Consider the following 15,831-nt stretch of genomic DNA (forward strand, 5'->3'; position numbering starts at 1 on the left):
CGCTGTTGTTCATAAAGAGACGGTATTTTCTTTCAAATTAAAGGTTATATTAGTCAATGCTCTCATGAGAGAGATTTTAAGGAATTGGCTCACAATTCCCGGCAATTGTGGAGATTGGCAAGTTCAAAGTCCGTGTGGTGGGCCAGCAGGCTGGAGATTCAGGGAGGAGATGACGTTGCAGTTCAAGTCCAAAGTCAGTTTAATAGCAAGCAAAATTCCTTCTTGGTCGAGGTAGTCAGTCTTTTGTTCTAGTCGTACCTTCAACTGATTGGATGAGGTCCACCCACATTGTGGAAGGCAACTGAAAAGCAACTTTTACACAAAGTTCACTGATTTAAACATAAATCTCATCTAAAAACAGCCTCTTGGAAACATCCAGAATAACGTCTGACCACCTATCCAGGCACCCTGGCCCAGCCAAGTTGACATATAACATTAGCCATCACAAAGGGCAAACATTTTTTTTTTAATTTTATAATTTCATGTAGCGATGAACCATTAGTCTGTGCACCAAGGATAGGAGACATGGGTAAGTCAAAACTACTGAATAAGTAAAATATAAGTACAAATAAAGAGATGAAGGCCCAAGTGGCATCCCCAATAATTCGGCAACAGAGCAAGTTACTTCATTTTACGTGGTGTCAGTGGTAGAACTACAAACACTGAGCATGCTGTGGCTAGAAAAGCTTTTCAAGATCAAGCTATCCAGCACTTATTGTATAGATGAAGAGACCAAGGCAAGACAAAGAATTCAAGAAAATCTGAAAATATGGCAGAGCAGGGCACAGAGGGCACAAAAGAGCAAACAGCTAAGAGGCCAGATACAACTGCTACTGAAATGCCCTGTGTGGAATGTGCCAGAATACCTTCCAACTTATTTTCTGAGCTGAGATACAAATTACTCTCTGTTGTCTAAACACAGAACTCTTGGGCGGCACAGAGAGAGACGCAGCTCATGGGTGTGCTGGTGGATTGTACCACACTGACCTGCTATCAAAAGCTGGCCTCAGGATATCCAACATATAGATAATCCCATCACGGATAGCTGAGAGTCCAATTACTGTCTTTGTTTTGATAAGATGCACGGGAAAGTAAAGGTTTGGCTTTTACCGTGCCAACATCAGCGAAGACTGACCAGTGAGCTGGGGCTTCCATGCTCCCCGGAGGGACCCTTAATAATCTGACTTTCATGGGGAAGGGGAGTCCAGTCAATCTTGGTGAGTTACTATCCTTTCTTCTTCAAATGCCAGCACTTCTCCTTCAGTTCACCAGGATTGGCACAGGCCTCAGGAAAAGCTATTAAGATTCAGCACCATTATTGAAGCGGCTTGGCAGAATCTATTCTTCTTTGGGAGACAGAAGACTGGCCCAGAAGTGGGGCTGAACCTTCAGGCACCTGCTGGCGCTGCTGCAATCTAATGCCTAAGAAATGAGGATCCAGTGTGTCTTTGATGCCCAGACGAGGCTTTGAAGCTGAGTCAAGACCACAGGACAAAGGCGGCACTGTTTATGCAAATCGAGAAACAAAAGAAGCAAAAATCCAAAGCCATTAAAAGTAGCATCAGAAATTCAATAGCCAGAGATGATTAGAAGCTCTGCACCAGTATGAAACAGAATGCCTAAAAGCAAGGCTGGGCAACACACCAAAACACATACTGCAGGAAGGAATCCTGAGTGGCCGGAGCTTGGCAAGATGCGCTTAGAAGCCTTGATATATGCAGCTCCCTTAGCCACGGGGCAGCATCTGTGCACCACGGGCAGGAAGCCCTGGGCTGCGGCTGTCTCCGCACCTGGTGCACACAGTCTCTTCGTGAGAAGCTCCGGTACGTGCCCCCGCAAAGCCAGCCCTCTTGTTGCCATCCCTTAACAATTCGGTCATCCCTATACCTGTCTTCTGCCAGAGACCACATTCTCAGTGAACACCTTTGGGCACACTATACAATAGGGTGAAATACAATGAGCTTCTGAGAAGAAGTAGATTTTTTCTTTTTAGGCCACTCCAAAAAGATCTGAGCTTAGGCAGAGGGTCCAGGAAACATCAATCGTGCAGAGTTACGATTCGTGAATGTTCTCTGGATATGGTCACCCCCATGAAGGGCATACTACTGTCAGATTGGGCAGGCACTCCAGAGAACATCTCATCCAAAGTTCTCAAGCCTGGCAGCACAGTTGTGCCCCTTGGGAAGTTATTAAAATATGTCACTTGCCCTGATCCTACCACAGAAATTCAGACTTGAATGGTCTGGGGGCGGGGGGCCTGCCTCAGTGTCTTTCCAAACCTCATCAAATGATTCAAATAAGCAGCCACATTTGAGAAGCACAACTCTAGCATGTTCCTCTTTTGTTACAGGAGAGGAAACTGAGGCCCAGAGAGAATAAAGAGCTTGTACAAAATGACACAGCATAGGCAATGCCTCCAGCCCTTTCATGAGACAACACAAAGAACAAAAGGATGATATTTGCACACCGTGGGGAAAAATGGATGCAGCTGCTCTTGGCTAGGGGCAACTGTCCTGGAGACACCCAGGTACACCAGGCCACACCTTCCTCCCCAGATGACTGTTATTTCTCAGTGGGAGGCACTAAACGATAGAACACAGCTCACATCCTTGGGAAGAAAAAGGACTAAAAGAGAAAATGGATGCATAATTTGAGAACTTTTACTATGGAATATTTCACAGACCTGTCACCAAAAGAACACAGTAAAATTAGGATGTGGAACAGCAAGAGATTCAGCAACTGAGTTGTGATCTATCCCAGAGAAGGCTGCCTGCGCGTGCACTTGAAGTAACACAACTATACCAAGTTAGAACATAACTTGGCGTAGCAGCAACCAACTCAGAACAATCCTTGGTACAGCAGACTAGAACGGTGTGAATTCCCAAACAGTTAAATTTTTATTTCATAAGTAGTGAAGACCCGGGGCTTAGGGACTTTATAATATCATATAATTAAGGCCAAACTGCCAACTACTAGAAGCAGGCTAATTTAATAGACTGTTTATATTTTTCACAAATGAAGGGAGGAGGTTTTCATGACATGCCAAAGAGAAAATCAAAGGTAAGAAAATTAATTACAAGCAACAAAGGAACCAAGCCTCGGGAATATGAGGACACTTTGAAGTGGTTCAAATGACCACTTTTTATTTAAAAGAAACACACTGATTTGATTTCCCTCCGCTCTCTTAAGAGATGGTCATCACTAGATGTCTTTTCTTCTATGAAACTAAATGCTTGATGAGCTCAAGATGTGAGATACACTGAACAAAGAGAAGGGTTTGAAGGAGTGTCATTTTATACTGAGCCCCAGTGCAAGGCACTCCATAGAGTGGGCAGCATGGGGCACCACCTTTAAAGCACAAAACAAAACATAACTTGTTTAAAAACAGCCACTGTTGGAAGGAGGGAGAACACATGCACTTGACTCAGTAAAAAACACAAAGGATGCATACCTGGCAGATGCTCTCCCTTGTAATCCTGTACCTTACTACTTCTCTTAATAAGAAAACCCTTTGGCCTTCTTGATTGCTTAAGCATCTGGATCCCAAGTTTTGAAGAGCCCACAGTATGTCAACTTTCCGAGTTCTGAAAATCCTATGGCCTGTACCTTAGATGGATACACAGTCTTCAGTCCTTTCCTGAGGGTCCCCCACTCCTCCCAGGGTTTTCTGGGAGGTCAGCTCTTGTAATTCCTAAACCCACAGGTGCATCCAAATCATTTATATACATGTTTAAGATACAAATTCCCAGGCTATTCCCACAGGCCATCTGATTGAATGTGGTTGAAAAGGAGCCCAGAAGTCCATGTAACTAATAAATGTCCTAGGTGTTGTGGCCCTGAACTAGTATTTAGGAACCACTAGTTGAAGCCCAGCAGCCTTAAACCAAAAGGTCCGCAGAACAGTGATGAGGGCCATGTCCACTCATGGCCAATGAACTTGACCAATGGGGGTGAGTCACTTTTAGGCCACCTCAACTACTAATTTCAACATGATCACCTGGATTCAACCACATAGACAATCGGTGATGGCCAAATAAATAAAAGAATGTGCATAATATTTTTTAGTCCATTGCTTTATAAATTCATAGTTTATCTCAATAAAGAAGAATTTCTAGGATGGAAATCAATGTGCCCAATTCATCTTAAAGTCTAGGAAGACTGAGAAAAGGCAGAAAGATTTATAATTTTCTAAAATATTTTAGTATGCTGGCTGTTTCAAGCCTTCCATGGCAACTCCATGGAATTCATCTGAAACCCCAGACACGGTCTGACTGTCTGAATGCTCTCCCAGCCCCCGCACCCCCCCCCCCCCGCTTACCCCATGCTTCCAGCTGAGGGAATGCCGTAATGTGTGGGCTGCATTAAGCTTACTGTTCAATGGTGTGATGATGACATGAAAAATCCTGATTCCACTTGGCAGTAACTTTCCACTATCTTGGCGGGTCTCAACCATAGTCACTGTGGTGTGTGGAGCTTGAACAGATTATGGGGCTGGCTGGAAACCAAGAAACTAAAAAGCAGTCCAGTGGTCTAGCAAGGGACTCCGTGTTGGGAAAGCCACAGCCCCAGAAGTCCACATTTCTCACAGATATCCCAGGAATTTAAGTTCCAGTCTTAGTCTCCAGAAAATTTTGCCTTTCCCAAGACCCTGAAAAGCAGCAGTTTCTCACTTAACATGACTTTTTAGGGAAAATGCCAATCAATGTACCTTCATTATATCCCCTTTCTCAGAATCATCTCTAGTCCTACGAGAATAGAAAGCTTGCTATAGCCCACTCCCCTCCCCACCTCTAAAATATACACGATCACTCTTTGAGAAAGAATGGGGAATGGAAAAAAAGAGTGCTACTTCCCTGTTGTCTAAAATGTAGGCACTTTTAGCTACCTGTCTTGGTTTTCTTGGGCTTGACTGCTGTCTTTGTCGGTTCTAACAGACTTAAGCTGCTATAAGAACATACCACAGACTGGGTGGCTTATAAACAATAGGTTTTTCACTGCTCTGGGAGCTACAAGTCCAAGATGAGGATACCAGCATGGTCAGGTTCTGGTGAAGACCCTCTTTCAGGATGCAGTCTTCTCTCTGTGTCCTCACATGGTAGAAGGGTAAGGAATCTCTCTGGAGCCTCTTGTTCCAAGGGCACTAATCCCATTCATGAGAGCTCCACCCATATGACTTATGCACCTCCCAAAGGACCCATTTCCTAATACCATCATCTTTGGGGGTTAGGATTTCAACACATGAATTTTGAGCCAGGACAGGGGGGAGGGGCACAAACATTGAGACCACAGCAACAGCCAAAGTGGTGAAAGTTGCCACTGACAACCTGACAAGTCCTTCAATAGACATTTAAGTACTTCAACCTAGAGGGTAAAGAATTCTTCCAATGCAGCCAATTTATCACTTAAAGCAGGTACTCATGAGAATGCTTTAACAGCAGACCCAACCCCACACTCAGCCCTCTGCCATATTCTTGGGGCATATGCAGTCCAGGATCATTACTTACATTATTATTTGTATTTCCAAAATGCACATCTTCTAATGGGTCTTGAAACATTAATCAGAAATGCTGAGGGGTGGAAGGGGTTACTTTTTATTATGTTTGCAGAGGAAGAAATCCCACCGGCTAAACCAACAAGTCAGGGACAGTCCTCAGCTTGATGAATTTGACAAACAACTAAAATAATAACAATTGTTGCTTCAATTAAATGAGATGTGTTACGAAGTCCTAAGTTCAGCCCTGGCAGGATGTCATGAAGTTATTATTGGAAATCTAAGTCTGAAAAGATTACTGTATGGTGCTCCTAGAGAGGAAAAGAAATGCCCTCCAGACAGATCTAAGGTTTAATTCATGCAAGAGACTTGGCTAATGCCACCAACCACAAACGCTGCATTTTCAAGGATCTGAACGGCAGCATGTTCCAGTGAATTAATTACAGCCACTCTATTTATATTCTGCGTGGCTTTTCAATTATTACCTATAATGGGATTCTTTTTTACTTTTATGAACATTAACACACAGCTTTTCCACCAGCGGAATGGAGAGCTGAGGGGAAAGTAATATGATCTTTTACCACTAGGTCATTCACTGGCAGCTTGCCAAGCCTGCTCGTTCTAGAAAGCTCAAGTCTTAGGGCTCCTGAAGCATCTGAGCAAGGGTCACCACCCAAATTTCTACAAGGGCCAGGCAAGCCACGTCAAAGAGCCAGACAGTGGGGGGTAATCATAACTGCACAGAGGATGGGCCTGATGGGGATATGACTGCTGGACAAAGGCCAAGGGACAGTGGCTAGGCGGCCCCAACAATCACTGTTGTGTACAAATTCAGGCCTGGCGAGGCAGCTGCTGGTTACACAGTTTTGTTCAGTTTGTAAAAAGTTATCCAGTTATACATTTATGATATAAGCACTTTTGGGATGCATATTATACTTCATTTAAAAAGTGTTGTTTTGTTTTTAAATGGGCTTAGGGCCAGATTTTCTAGGGGCCAGAGACACAAGGACAAGAGAACAGGATGAGTGTAATTAAGGAAGTGTTCAGAGTAACTACCTGACACGGGTGTTGTGTTAAACTGGCTTTTACTGAGCCACCCAGGGCATGAGTATAGGTGGGCTGGCAGAGTTTTAAAAAGCTGGGATTAGAAACAGAGATTCTAAAACTTATGCAGAACAGGATATATAAAACACTCCTATTTGGGTTGACATTAAAAGAATATATGCACAGAAAGTTTCTAGAAGAATGTACGAGAAACTGTTAACATTGGTTGTCTCTGGCAGGTGGCATAGAGTAGATGGGAAATTTACTTTTTATCATGTTTCTAGTCATCCTGTTTGAATCTTTATTATAGGAGGATATTATTATTTCAGTTGAAAAGAGAAAAAAATCAGGAAAGTTCTTAAAATAATTAAATCACTATTAAATAAATCTACAAGGCCCCTGAAGGATTTCAGAATTTTTTAAATCAGCAATTTTTGATATGTTCACAATGTAAGTGTAGTTAAATGAACAAGTCACTGCTTTGAGAATAATAAGTCAAGACATATACAATAGACACATGTTGTAATTCCTGATGAATAATAGCTATGATTTAAACACATATAGTGAACCGTCTTCAGCATTTGGTAACTGGGGAATAGGACAAACAACCATATTATAGGCTAATCAATTTTTTTAAAGATTAATTATTTATTTGAGGAGGGAGGGGCTGAGGGAGAGGGAGAAAGAGAGTCTTAAGCAGACTCCACGTTGATCACAGAACCCCACTCAGGGCTCGATCCCATGACCCTGAGATCATGACCTGAGCCAAATCCAAGAGTCAGATACTTAACTGACTGCACCACCCAGGCACCCCTAATCAATTTTTTTCAGACATTATCTCAACTGTATACTCTATTGTTACATTATTTAAAGAAATGTGCAGAAACAAGCCTTAGAATAGTCCTACTATTGTCCCTATGTAAGCCTTATAATGGTTCTACTATACTGTGCTGAAGACTCGAAGACAGTGCCACAGAGTGATATGATCCATGTGTACACTTAAGTGTTGGAAAAAGGGCCCGGGCACAACCAGCAGCCTCCCTGGTTACAAAGCTTCCATTGTTCATTCCTACGACCACCAGAGACAGTCAAGGGAGAGGGCCACAAGAAGCCTGCTTATGTACCTGGAGCCACAAAGAAGCTCAGTGGTAGGATCACCTGGAGAAAGTCGCTGAAGACAAATCTGTAAAAACCAAATCCTGCTTAGAATAACTGGCATGTGCCTTTAAACCATGAGTTTTATTTGTTATAAAGTAATCAAGGGGACCCTGTGTGGCTCAGTCGGTTAAGCACCCAACTCTTGATTTCGGCTCAGGTCATGATCTCAGGGTCGTGAGATTGAGTCCCGCGTTGGGCTCCATGCTCAATGTGGAGTCTCCTTGAAATTCTCTTTCCTCTCCCTCTGCCACTCCCCCGACTTGTGCTAAATAAATAAATAAATAAATAAATAAATAAATAAATAAATAAATCTAAAAAAAAAATAATCAACATTAAACAGCCACACTGGGTTTAAAATCTAGAAATCTGTTATCTCATCCCACAACTTATTCACTGTATAATATGCTAGGGGAAAATCCTTTAATTGCCCTATGTTTTGGTTTCCCCATCCGTGGACATCAATTAATAAAATAGAACCAGGGGAATTTAGGCATCCTTTTATCGGTCATTTCAGTTTTTACCCAAAGGAAATACATAATTCTGAGGCCCAATCATGTTTTGAAATTGGAGGGTGGGGAGATGACTGATAGTTTTCTCCAACCATTTGGAAGAAGGTTGAGTTTAAAGGTCAACTAAGTCTAAGACCACTAATTAAAAAGGCTGAAAAACTGAAACTGTTTTACCAGTACGAACCCAAGATGCTGCAGCCACCGTGCCTATGAATAGTGCTGCCTTATTCATTTGCTACCAACAACACTTGATAAATTTCTCTCTTTTGCTATGTAGCTGTGATCATAGCAAGTGATCTGCATATTTATGTACAATTCGCATATTTAGTCTCACTCTGTACCTATGAAATCCACCAACATAAAGCTGAGTTCGGTAACTAGAAAGTGGCTAAGCTAAGTGATGAAATTATCAAGACAGCGGAAGGGAACCACTGAGTCCCTTGTGTCATTCAAGCAGAAGGGGCCATTCTTGTTTGGAAGAAACACTGGCACTCTTATCTTCCTAAGTTGGGTCAACTGACAGAAGCAAAAACTAGAACTAATTGGTCCTTTCTTGATCTTAAACAGGCCATCTGTACTCAGTATGGGACATTAACTGCTTGGGTCACATCCTTGCTCCACCGTGCACTAGCCTTGTGACCTCAGGCAAGTTATTGAAATTCCTTGTGCCTCACTTGCCTTCTGTGTAAAGTGAGGAGAGTCATAGCATCTCTTGCCCAGGGTTGTTGTCAGGGTTAAATTAGTTATCTTATCAAAGTGTTTAGTTTTCACTAGTAAATGAATGTTAGTTTTCATTCTGCTAATAATTTGTTTTGTTGGAAAGAAGAGAGAGCGCCTTGTGAATATATTGTTTTGAAAATCTTCATTTGGAAAGAGAAAGGTGAAGGGGTTGGGTCAAAAGGAAAAGATGGATAGGAAATAGCAACTATTGTCTATTTGTTAACATTTACATGAAAGACATAGTCCATACATTATTTCACTTGTTTAAAAACTTGTTAAAGGGGCACCTGGGTGGCTCAGTCGGTTAAGCAGCTGCCTTCGGCTCGGGTCATGATCCCAGGGTCCTGGGATCGAGCCCCGCATCAGGCTCCCTGCTCAGCGGAGAGCCTGCTTCTTCTTCTCCTTCAGCCTGCAGCTCTGCCTACTTGTGCTCTCTCTCTATCTCTCTGTCAAATAAATAAATAAAATCTTTAAAATATATATATTAAAAAAAAAACTTGTTAAAAAAAATCTTGGAGGAAGGTGTTATCATTGGTTATTTCCAGATGAAGAAGCTAGGCTTGGTGAGAGGTTCACTGATGTGCCCACAATCACACACAAGATTCAAACCCTAGCATACCTGACTATAAGCTTGGATACGCCCCTCCTCAGTACTCCTAAACCACCAGGCTGGGGAAAAAAATAAGAAAAAGAAGGTGGAAAAGTGAGGAAAACAGACTAATGGGGAGAAAGGGACCAAAGTATCATCTAGTTTTTCACCAAGGAGCTGAAACTTCCACCCATAGGGATAACATAAGCATTGAATGTCAAGACTGTAATGATAAAATGTAACATTGTTCTTGCTGGTGCTGAAAACTATCAGCAGTAGTAGTTTGAAACATTTTATAAACACACTTACATTAGTGTGTCTAGGTAAACATTACCAAAATGCGACTGGTTGAGCATCAAGAAGTGGAGAATAATCCAAGGTAATCCCCCAAACACTGCAGCAATGAAGTAGTGTGCAAAATGTGAGGCTCGACCCCCCAGAACAAGCAGAAGCCCACCAATGTTAATGTCGATGTCAACAGAAAACCATCTCCTGATTTAGAAAGCCATACAGTGGTTCCCAGTGTAGTACTTTTCAAACCTCTACCAAATGTAATGCCCAAATCGTTGTATAATTACATGGCAGTTACTGCCTTATGATGGCACAGACTCTGAGTCCCCACTGTCTTCCCACAGCCTCCATGAGACAAACTGAATGCGTCTTTTGGGTCAAATGTTTTTCCTTGCGTCCTGCTCCATTTTTCATTATCATGGCAACTTGGCACTCCTCCCCTTAACCATAGGTTTGGGAAGGGGGGTGAGGTCAGCCTTCCCTCCGTCGCTAAGGCCACCATTCATGGCTCCATTGAAGTAAAGTGCACCCACTGCAGTGCATATGCCACACGCCACATGCCAAACGGTTCTCTTCATCTCGGCACAGCAGTAATTCCCATCAACTCAGTGCAGGTTTTAATTAGAACACAAGGAACACTAGTTCCTTATCACCGTTATTATATTTGAAGGAAAACAATTTGCTTGATGGGGGTTTTGAGATCAGACAGGTAAATGTGACAGGTTTTCTCTTTGCCTGGTACAAAGTATCTCTAAAACATAAACTTTCCTTAATTCAATCCAATCCAAATAAACTTAATGCTAACTGAGATAACTGTACTCAGTCTCTGACAGTCAAAGTTTTCGGGACAATTTATTGGTACTGACTGCAAATATGGTCCAGAACTTTCAATGGGCAAAAAAAAATTACAGCAACAGGAAGTCTGAATGTGTTCAATGAACCACACCTCTCACTCATACAGGAAAGAAGTCTTATCAGATGTTCCTCTAGCCAGTGATAGAGGTAAGGAGATGAATGAGAAAGTTGAGTGTGCACAGAGCTCGGGAGATAAGATTAAAGGGAAGCTAGCAACCCAGACTCTATATGCCACCTGGTTCTTTGTGTAAAGCTCTGGGTAGCTAACGCCATTTTTGACATTGACCATCTTTGACATTAGTGTATGCCGGGTTTGCAGAGTGGATACGAGTCAGTTTGGCATCTCAGAATGTTGAATAGAGCTTTAAACTGCAAGACTAAAAGGAAGTAACTGGCAGAAGCTCCTCAAAGCTGTAGCATTCTAATTGAGTTACCGCTTCCTCCTGGAGGGTAATATCCCATAACCTTCACAGCCAAATACTCGCCTAGTGCCAGTCTCAAAGTTAGCAGCTTTGGTGGTACAATGCAATGAGTTTGGAGATTTGCACTCAATAAACCTGCCACCTGCTTTATTGCCCTGACAGGAAACTGGTTAATGTCCCAGTGTCTTTTTTTCCCCCCTCACTGTTCCCTCTTCCTGGAACCCTCCTTACTTCCAAGGTTTTAGTGGATTCCTACTTGTCTTGCAAAACTGGGTTCCAACTAAGTGTCAACTCTCCTCAAGAAGGCTTTCAAGACCACACAATCTGATCTAGAAGTCCTTTGTCACTCCCCTAAACCCTATGCATGCCATTCAGATCACCTTACACTGCCCAGTAAAAGGAGCCATATTTGTCTGTGAAAAGCCACACCTTACTCAACTTTTTTTCAGCTGGAACCTGGCATAGTGCCTCGATCTCACAAAAGCTGGTCATTAGGAGTGTGTGCTTGCAGAACCTCTCTGTGCCTCAGTTTTCTCATCTGTAAAAGGGTATGATCACAATACATACCTGATAGTGAATGTAAAGTGCTTAGAATAACTGTGGGCTCTTATTATTAAGTATTTGTGAAATTGATAAATAAGTGTAATCTTAAGTCAGTTACTTTATTTTTTTTAAAGATTTTATTTATTTATTTGACAGAGAGAGACAGTGGGAGAGGGTACGCAAGCAGGGGGAGTGGGAGCAGGAGAAGCAGGCTTCCTGCTGAGCAGGGAGCCCAATGCAGGGTTCGATCCCAGGACCCTGGGATCATGACCTGAGCCAAAGGCAGACACTTAACAACTGAGCCACCCAGGCACCCTTAAGTCAGTTACTTTAGATACAATGTCTTCTTCTATAAAATGGAGATAAGTTTATTTCTTTACAGAATGGTAGTAAGGATCAAATGAGATGACATAGTTAATGAAAGTACTTTGAGAGCTGTAGAGGACCATTTTTAAACTGCCCTTTTGTTTATTATTGCCTAATAAATGATATAAGCTTTCTAAACCAGAATTCAAAGAAGAGTCTTTAGTGGCTAATGCAGTGGTTGCCCAAAGCCTATTCAAACCTTGGGTTTTTTCCTTAACTTCGCAACGCTGGCCATAAGGGACAAGGTACAGATACATGGACTATTAACAAGGTTAAGGGAAAATAGATCCCAAAACTCAATGAAGCATTGGAATACTAGCCATCTGAAAAGAACATCAACATCCACAAAATATGGAACATCCAGAGGACTTAGGATGCACTATCATTGCTGCTTGATTCTGATATCACAGAATCCATGGAATTTAAGACCTGGAAAGAATTTTGGAAATCATTTCTTCCAATTCCTTCATTTTACTGATGAGGAAACTGATGTCTCTGGACCCCAAGCAACTGGCCCAAAGCCACATATCAAGCTAGTGACAAACCACTTGCCTCCTAATTTGTAGCCTATAGGTTTATATAAATTTTGTTTATATCATGTTGCCACCACTATTTTTGTAGGGTAGACTTTAGGGACAAACTTGAGTTCCAATTCCAGTTTTACCATTTATTAATTCTGTGACTTTAAGGGAGTTATTGAACTGATGGAAGTCGCAGTTGCTTCATTTGTAAAATAGGGATCCTCATATCCCTTTTAAAAATTCACCCCATGCTAGAAGAGAGGAATGTCTGTACATCAGGTAGCAAAAACTGTGCCCCTCCTACCTCCTTCAGCCTTCACTAACTTCCTATAGTAACTTAAAACCAAACAATGTTCTTTAAAACCAAACAGTGCATAAAGACCAAGACCATATTGTAAAACATCTCTCTTGAAGAAAGCATCTAAGAACTGACATTCGCGAAATTTTCTTTGGTATTGAAGTGGTTAAAAAAAATCCTTCTTCCTTCTGGTTTAAAACCTGGCTGCACCCGTTCTCCCTTTCCACACACCGTGCCCTTCTCCGTGGCAGCCGTCACGTATAACAGGGTAATAGTAAAGCAGTGTATAGCACAGCACTGCACTGTATCTCATGTTTGCTTTCTCACCTCCGCACCTCTCCCACCAGGTACCGTCCGGCTGCCAATTCCAGCCACTGCTTTATCCTCCCTTCTCTCTTTCTGCCCAGCCGCAGCTTTAAGGATGTGTCTTGTCTGAGGATGGCTCCCCTTATCAACGCAAGATAGAAACTGCTCCGGACTGACCTGGGCTCTGTCTTCCTCGGAGGACCAGAGTCCTCTTGTGCACGTTCCCGGCTGCCTGTCTCCCGAGGCCAGCGTCCACCTCCTCCTCCTCCGCAGGCCTTTTAGCCGGGCTCCCCTGACTGCCAACGTCTCGCCCTCTGATGCCCGCGTTTCTAAAAGGTGCGAGACTAGACCGAGTTCTAAAAGTTGGTGCGGGCAGCCATTCGCACTGATGTCCTAGCCCTCCCCGCAACAAACACAGTACCAGGCGCAGGGCTCTATCCCGGGGCCACAAAACTGTCTGCCTTCTCCAAGGCAGCTCCGTGCCCAGGACACAGTACCCCCAGGGCACCCCGCGTGGTTTGCAGCTGCGGCGAGGAACGAGCCCCAGGAGGATGCACAGGCGCGGATAGCCCGGAGCAGGCGGAGACGACAGGGCCCAGCGTGGCGGCGCGGTTGGGAAGACACGGTGGGCCCGACCTAACCTCAAACTCTGAGTCCATATCCCCTCTCCACCCCCGGGCCCCCACCCCACCGTCCCCGGGAGAACCAGGAGCCACTGTTCTAGCCTCTGAGGTGAGAGAGCAGGAGCCGGACACCGGGAAGCCAGGGCGGCTCACTGTCCTCCACCTAGCTACTCCGGAGCCCCCCTGCCAGCCACAATGAGTCTTCCCGCCGCGTCTGGACGACTAGGCGGCGATGGGCACCCCTATTCCCTCTCCCCAGGACTAGGGTACGAGGCGGGAAAAAGGAAACCTCGCGAGTTGGAAGGGGACGCCGCTAGCCCTCTTGCGGGGTGCCCACAAGCCTCTGTCGGGGAAAGGGACGAGGCCACCCCGATCCACACCCCCACGCACACCCCGGAGCTCGGGGCGGGCTGGCCATCCCCATTGGCACCCCAGGCGCACCCAGCCCCACGCGTTCTTCCCCAACACGACCTCCGGATCTCATCCGCCCTGGAGCGGCGCGGGCTGCCGGAGCTGTGCGCACCGCGCTCGGCGCGTGCCCCACACTCGGGGGCCCGGCGGCCGCAGCTTCGCGCGCTCACCAGATGGCCATCCTGCTCTTGGGGTAGTCCAGCCGCTCCAGGCAGCCGAGGAAGTGAGGCAGCGCGTGCGCAGCGTTGCGGGCGAGGATGGCCACTAGCACCGTGGGTCTCTGCACCCGCGACTCGGGGAAGACCTCCGGCTCCTCTTCGTCGTGCTCCAAGTCGGGCTCCGCTGCAAAGCGCGCCCGGCAGCCGCGGCGGAGCAGAGCGGCGGACAGGAGCAGCAGCGAGCAGGCGAGGGTGGCGGCGCGGCGCGCAGCCATGTTCGGGGCCGCGGCGCGCGGCGGGAGACTGGCGGCCCGAGGGCGCAGAGGCGGGCTGCTAGGGCCGCACGGGGGACGCGGCTGCCGCGGCCGGCAGGCGCGCGCACACTGGCACCGGGCCCTGCAGCCCGGGAGCCTCCCGCCGCCGCCGCCGCCGCCGCCGCACTGCCCAGGCCCTGACGCGGGGGCGCACCGAGGACCTGCCGCCGCCGAGCTTGCCTGGGGCTACGGCTCGCGGACAGCCGCGCGCGCGCGCGCGTGTGTGTGTGTGTGTGTGTGTGTGTGTGTGTTGGCGGGGGGGCGGGTGGCTGTCCGTCCCGAGTCCCGCGGAAAGTTCCTCTAGTCCAGGCTCAGCTCGTACAGCTGAGGTCTGTGGCTTCCCCCGGAGCCGTGAGGTGTGGCGGTCGCTGCCAATGGGCGTGTGAGTGTGTGTGTGTGTGTGTGTACATAACGGTGCAACTCCGAGAAAATTTATTCTGCTTTTGCAAACCGCAGTCTAAAGTCCTTCACAGTGATGCAATGTATCCAGTTTTGCATAATGCACCTATTGACTAGACGGGTAGAGTTCTAAAATGGAAAGTCACCCAGCTATCCATTACCACGGTAAACATTTTTTTTTAAAACTTCCACAATGGCAGAGTGTTTGCATTTCCCTATACACTCAGTTTCTCTTGAAGTTCATCCTTGACTGAGTAGAACCCATTACACCAAGCTTGGAGACTTGGAGAATTTGAAAGATAGACTGAACCCTTGAAATTAAAGAGAAGCCCCTGATGGGACATTGTTCTGAAGCCCTACTCCTCTCCCTTTCCCCCCCTAAGGTCCTGAACTTCCTGACAGGATGGCATAAAAGACAAGTTTCATCTAAATGGTTTTATTTTTCCTTAATGACCCAAACTAACAAAGAGTAACAAATACAGGGAAAACTCATAGGTGTTGGAGTAGGAGAGAGAGAGAGATAAGGAAGAAGAGAAGAAGGGCTGAAGGAAGAACACAATTAGCACATAAAATGAAATTGCTAGGATACACTGCCACAGGATATTTACTCTTGAACATAACATAGGAAAGCTAGGAATGAAATCTGGAGTTCCTTCTTTGTGGGGTTGTGTAGTCTTTGATCTATCTATGTACAGGATGGGTTGGTACCACTGCACATTCATGACCTCCAACCCCAACTCGCCCTCAGCCCTGTCCCACAGATTTTTACTTCTTGTGTCCCTCCTTCTCTGCAACTATTAGAAGTCTTCATCA

The 15,831-nt window shown here is 45.3% G+C and overlaps 1 protein-coding gene across 1 annotated transcript in view; it reads right to left on the minus strand.

Moving 5' to 3' along the window:
• COLGALT2 (collagen beta(1-O)galactosyltransferase 2) overlaps positions 1–14,580 on the minus strand; it is a 102,382-nt gene extending 87,802 nt beyond the window's left edge. Inside the window, exon 1 of the mRNA XM_021682582.1 lies at positions 14,318–14,580. Coding sequence (XP_021538257.1) covers positions 14,318–14,580 — 263 coding nt within the window. The remainder of the gene's footprint in view (positions 1–14,317) is intronic.
• Between the last annotated feature and the right edge of the window lie 1,251 nt (positions 14,581–15,831).

This window comes from Neomonachus schauinslandi, chromosome 6, assembly GCF_002201575.2.
Source record: "Neomonachus schauinslandi chromosome 6, ASM220157v2, whole genome shotgun sequence".
Classification (NCBI taxonomy): domain Eukaryota; kingdom Metazoa; phylum Chordata; class Mammalia; order Carnivora; family Phocidae; genus Neomonachus; species Neomonachus schauinslandi.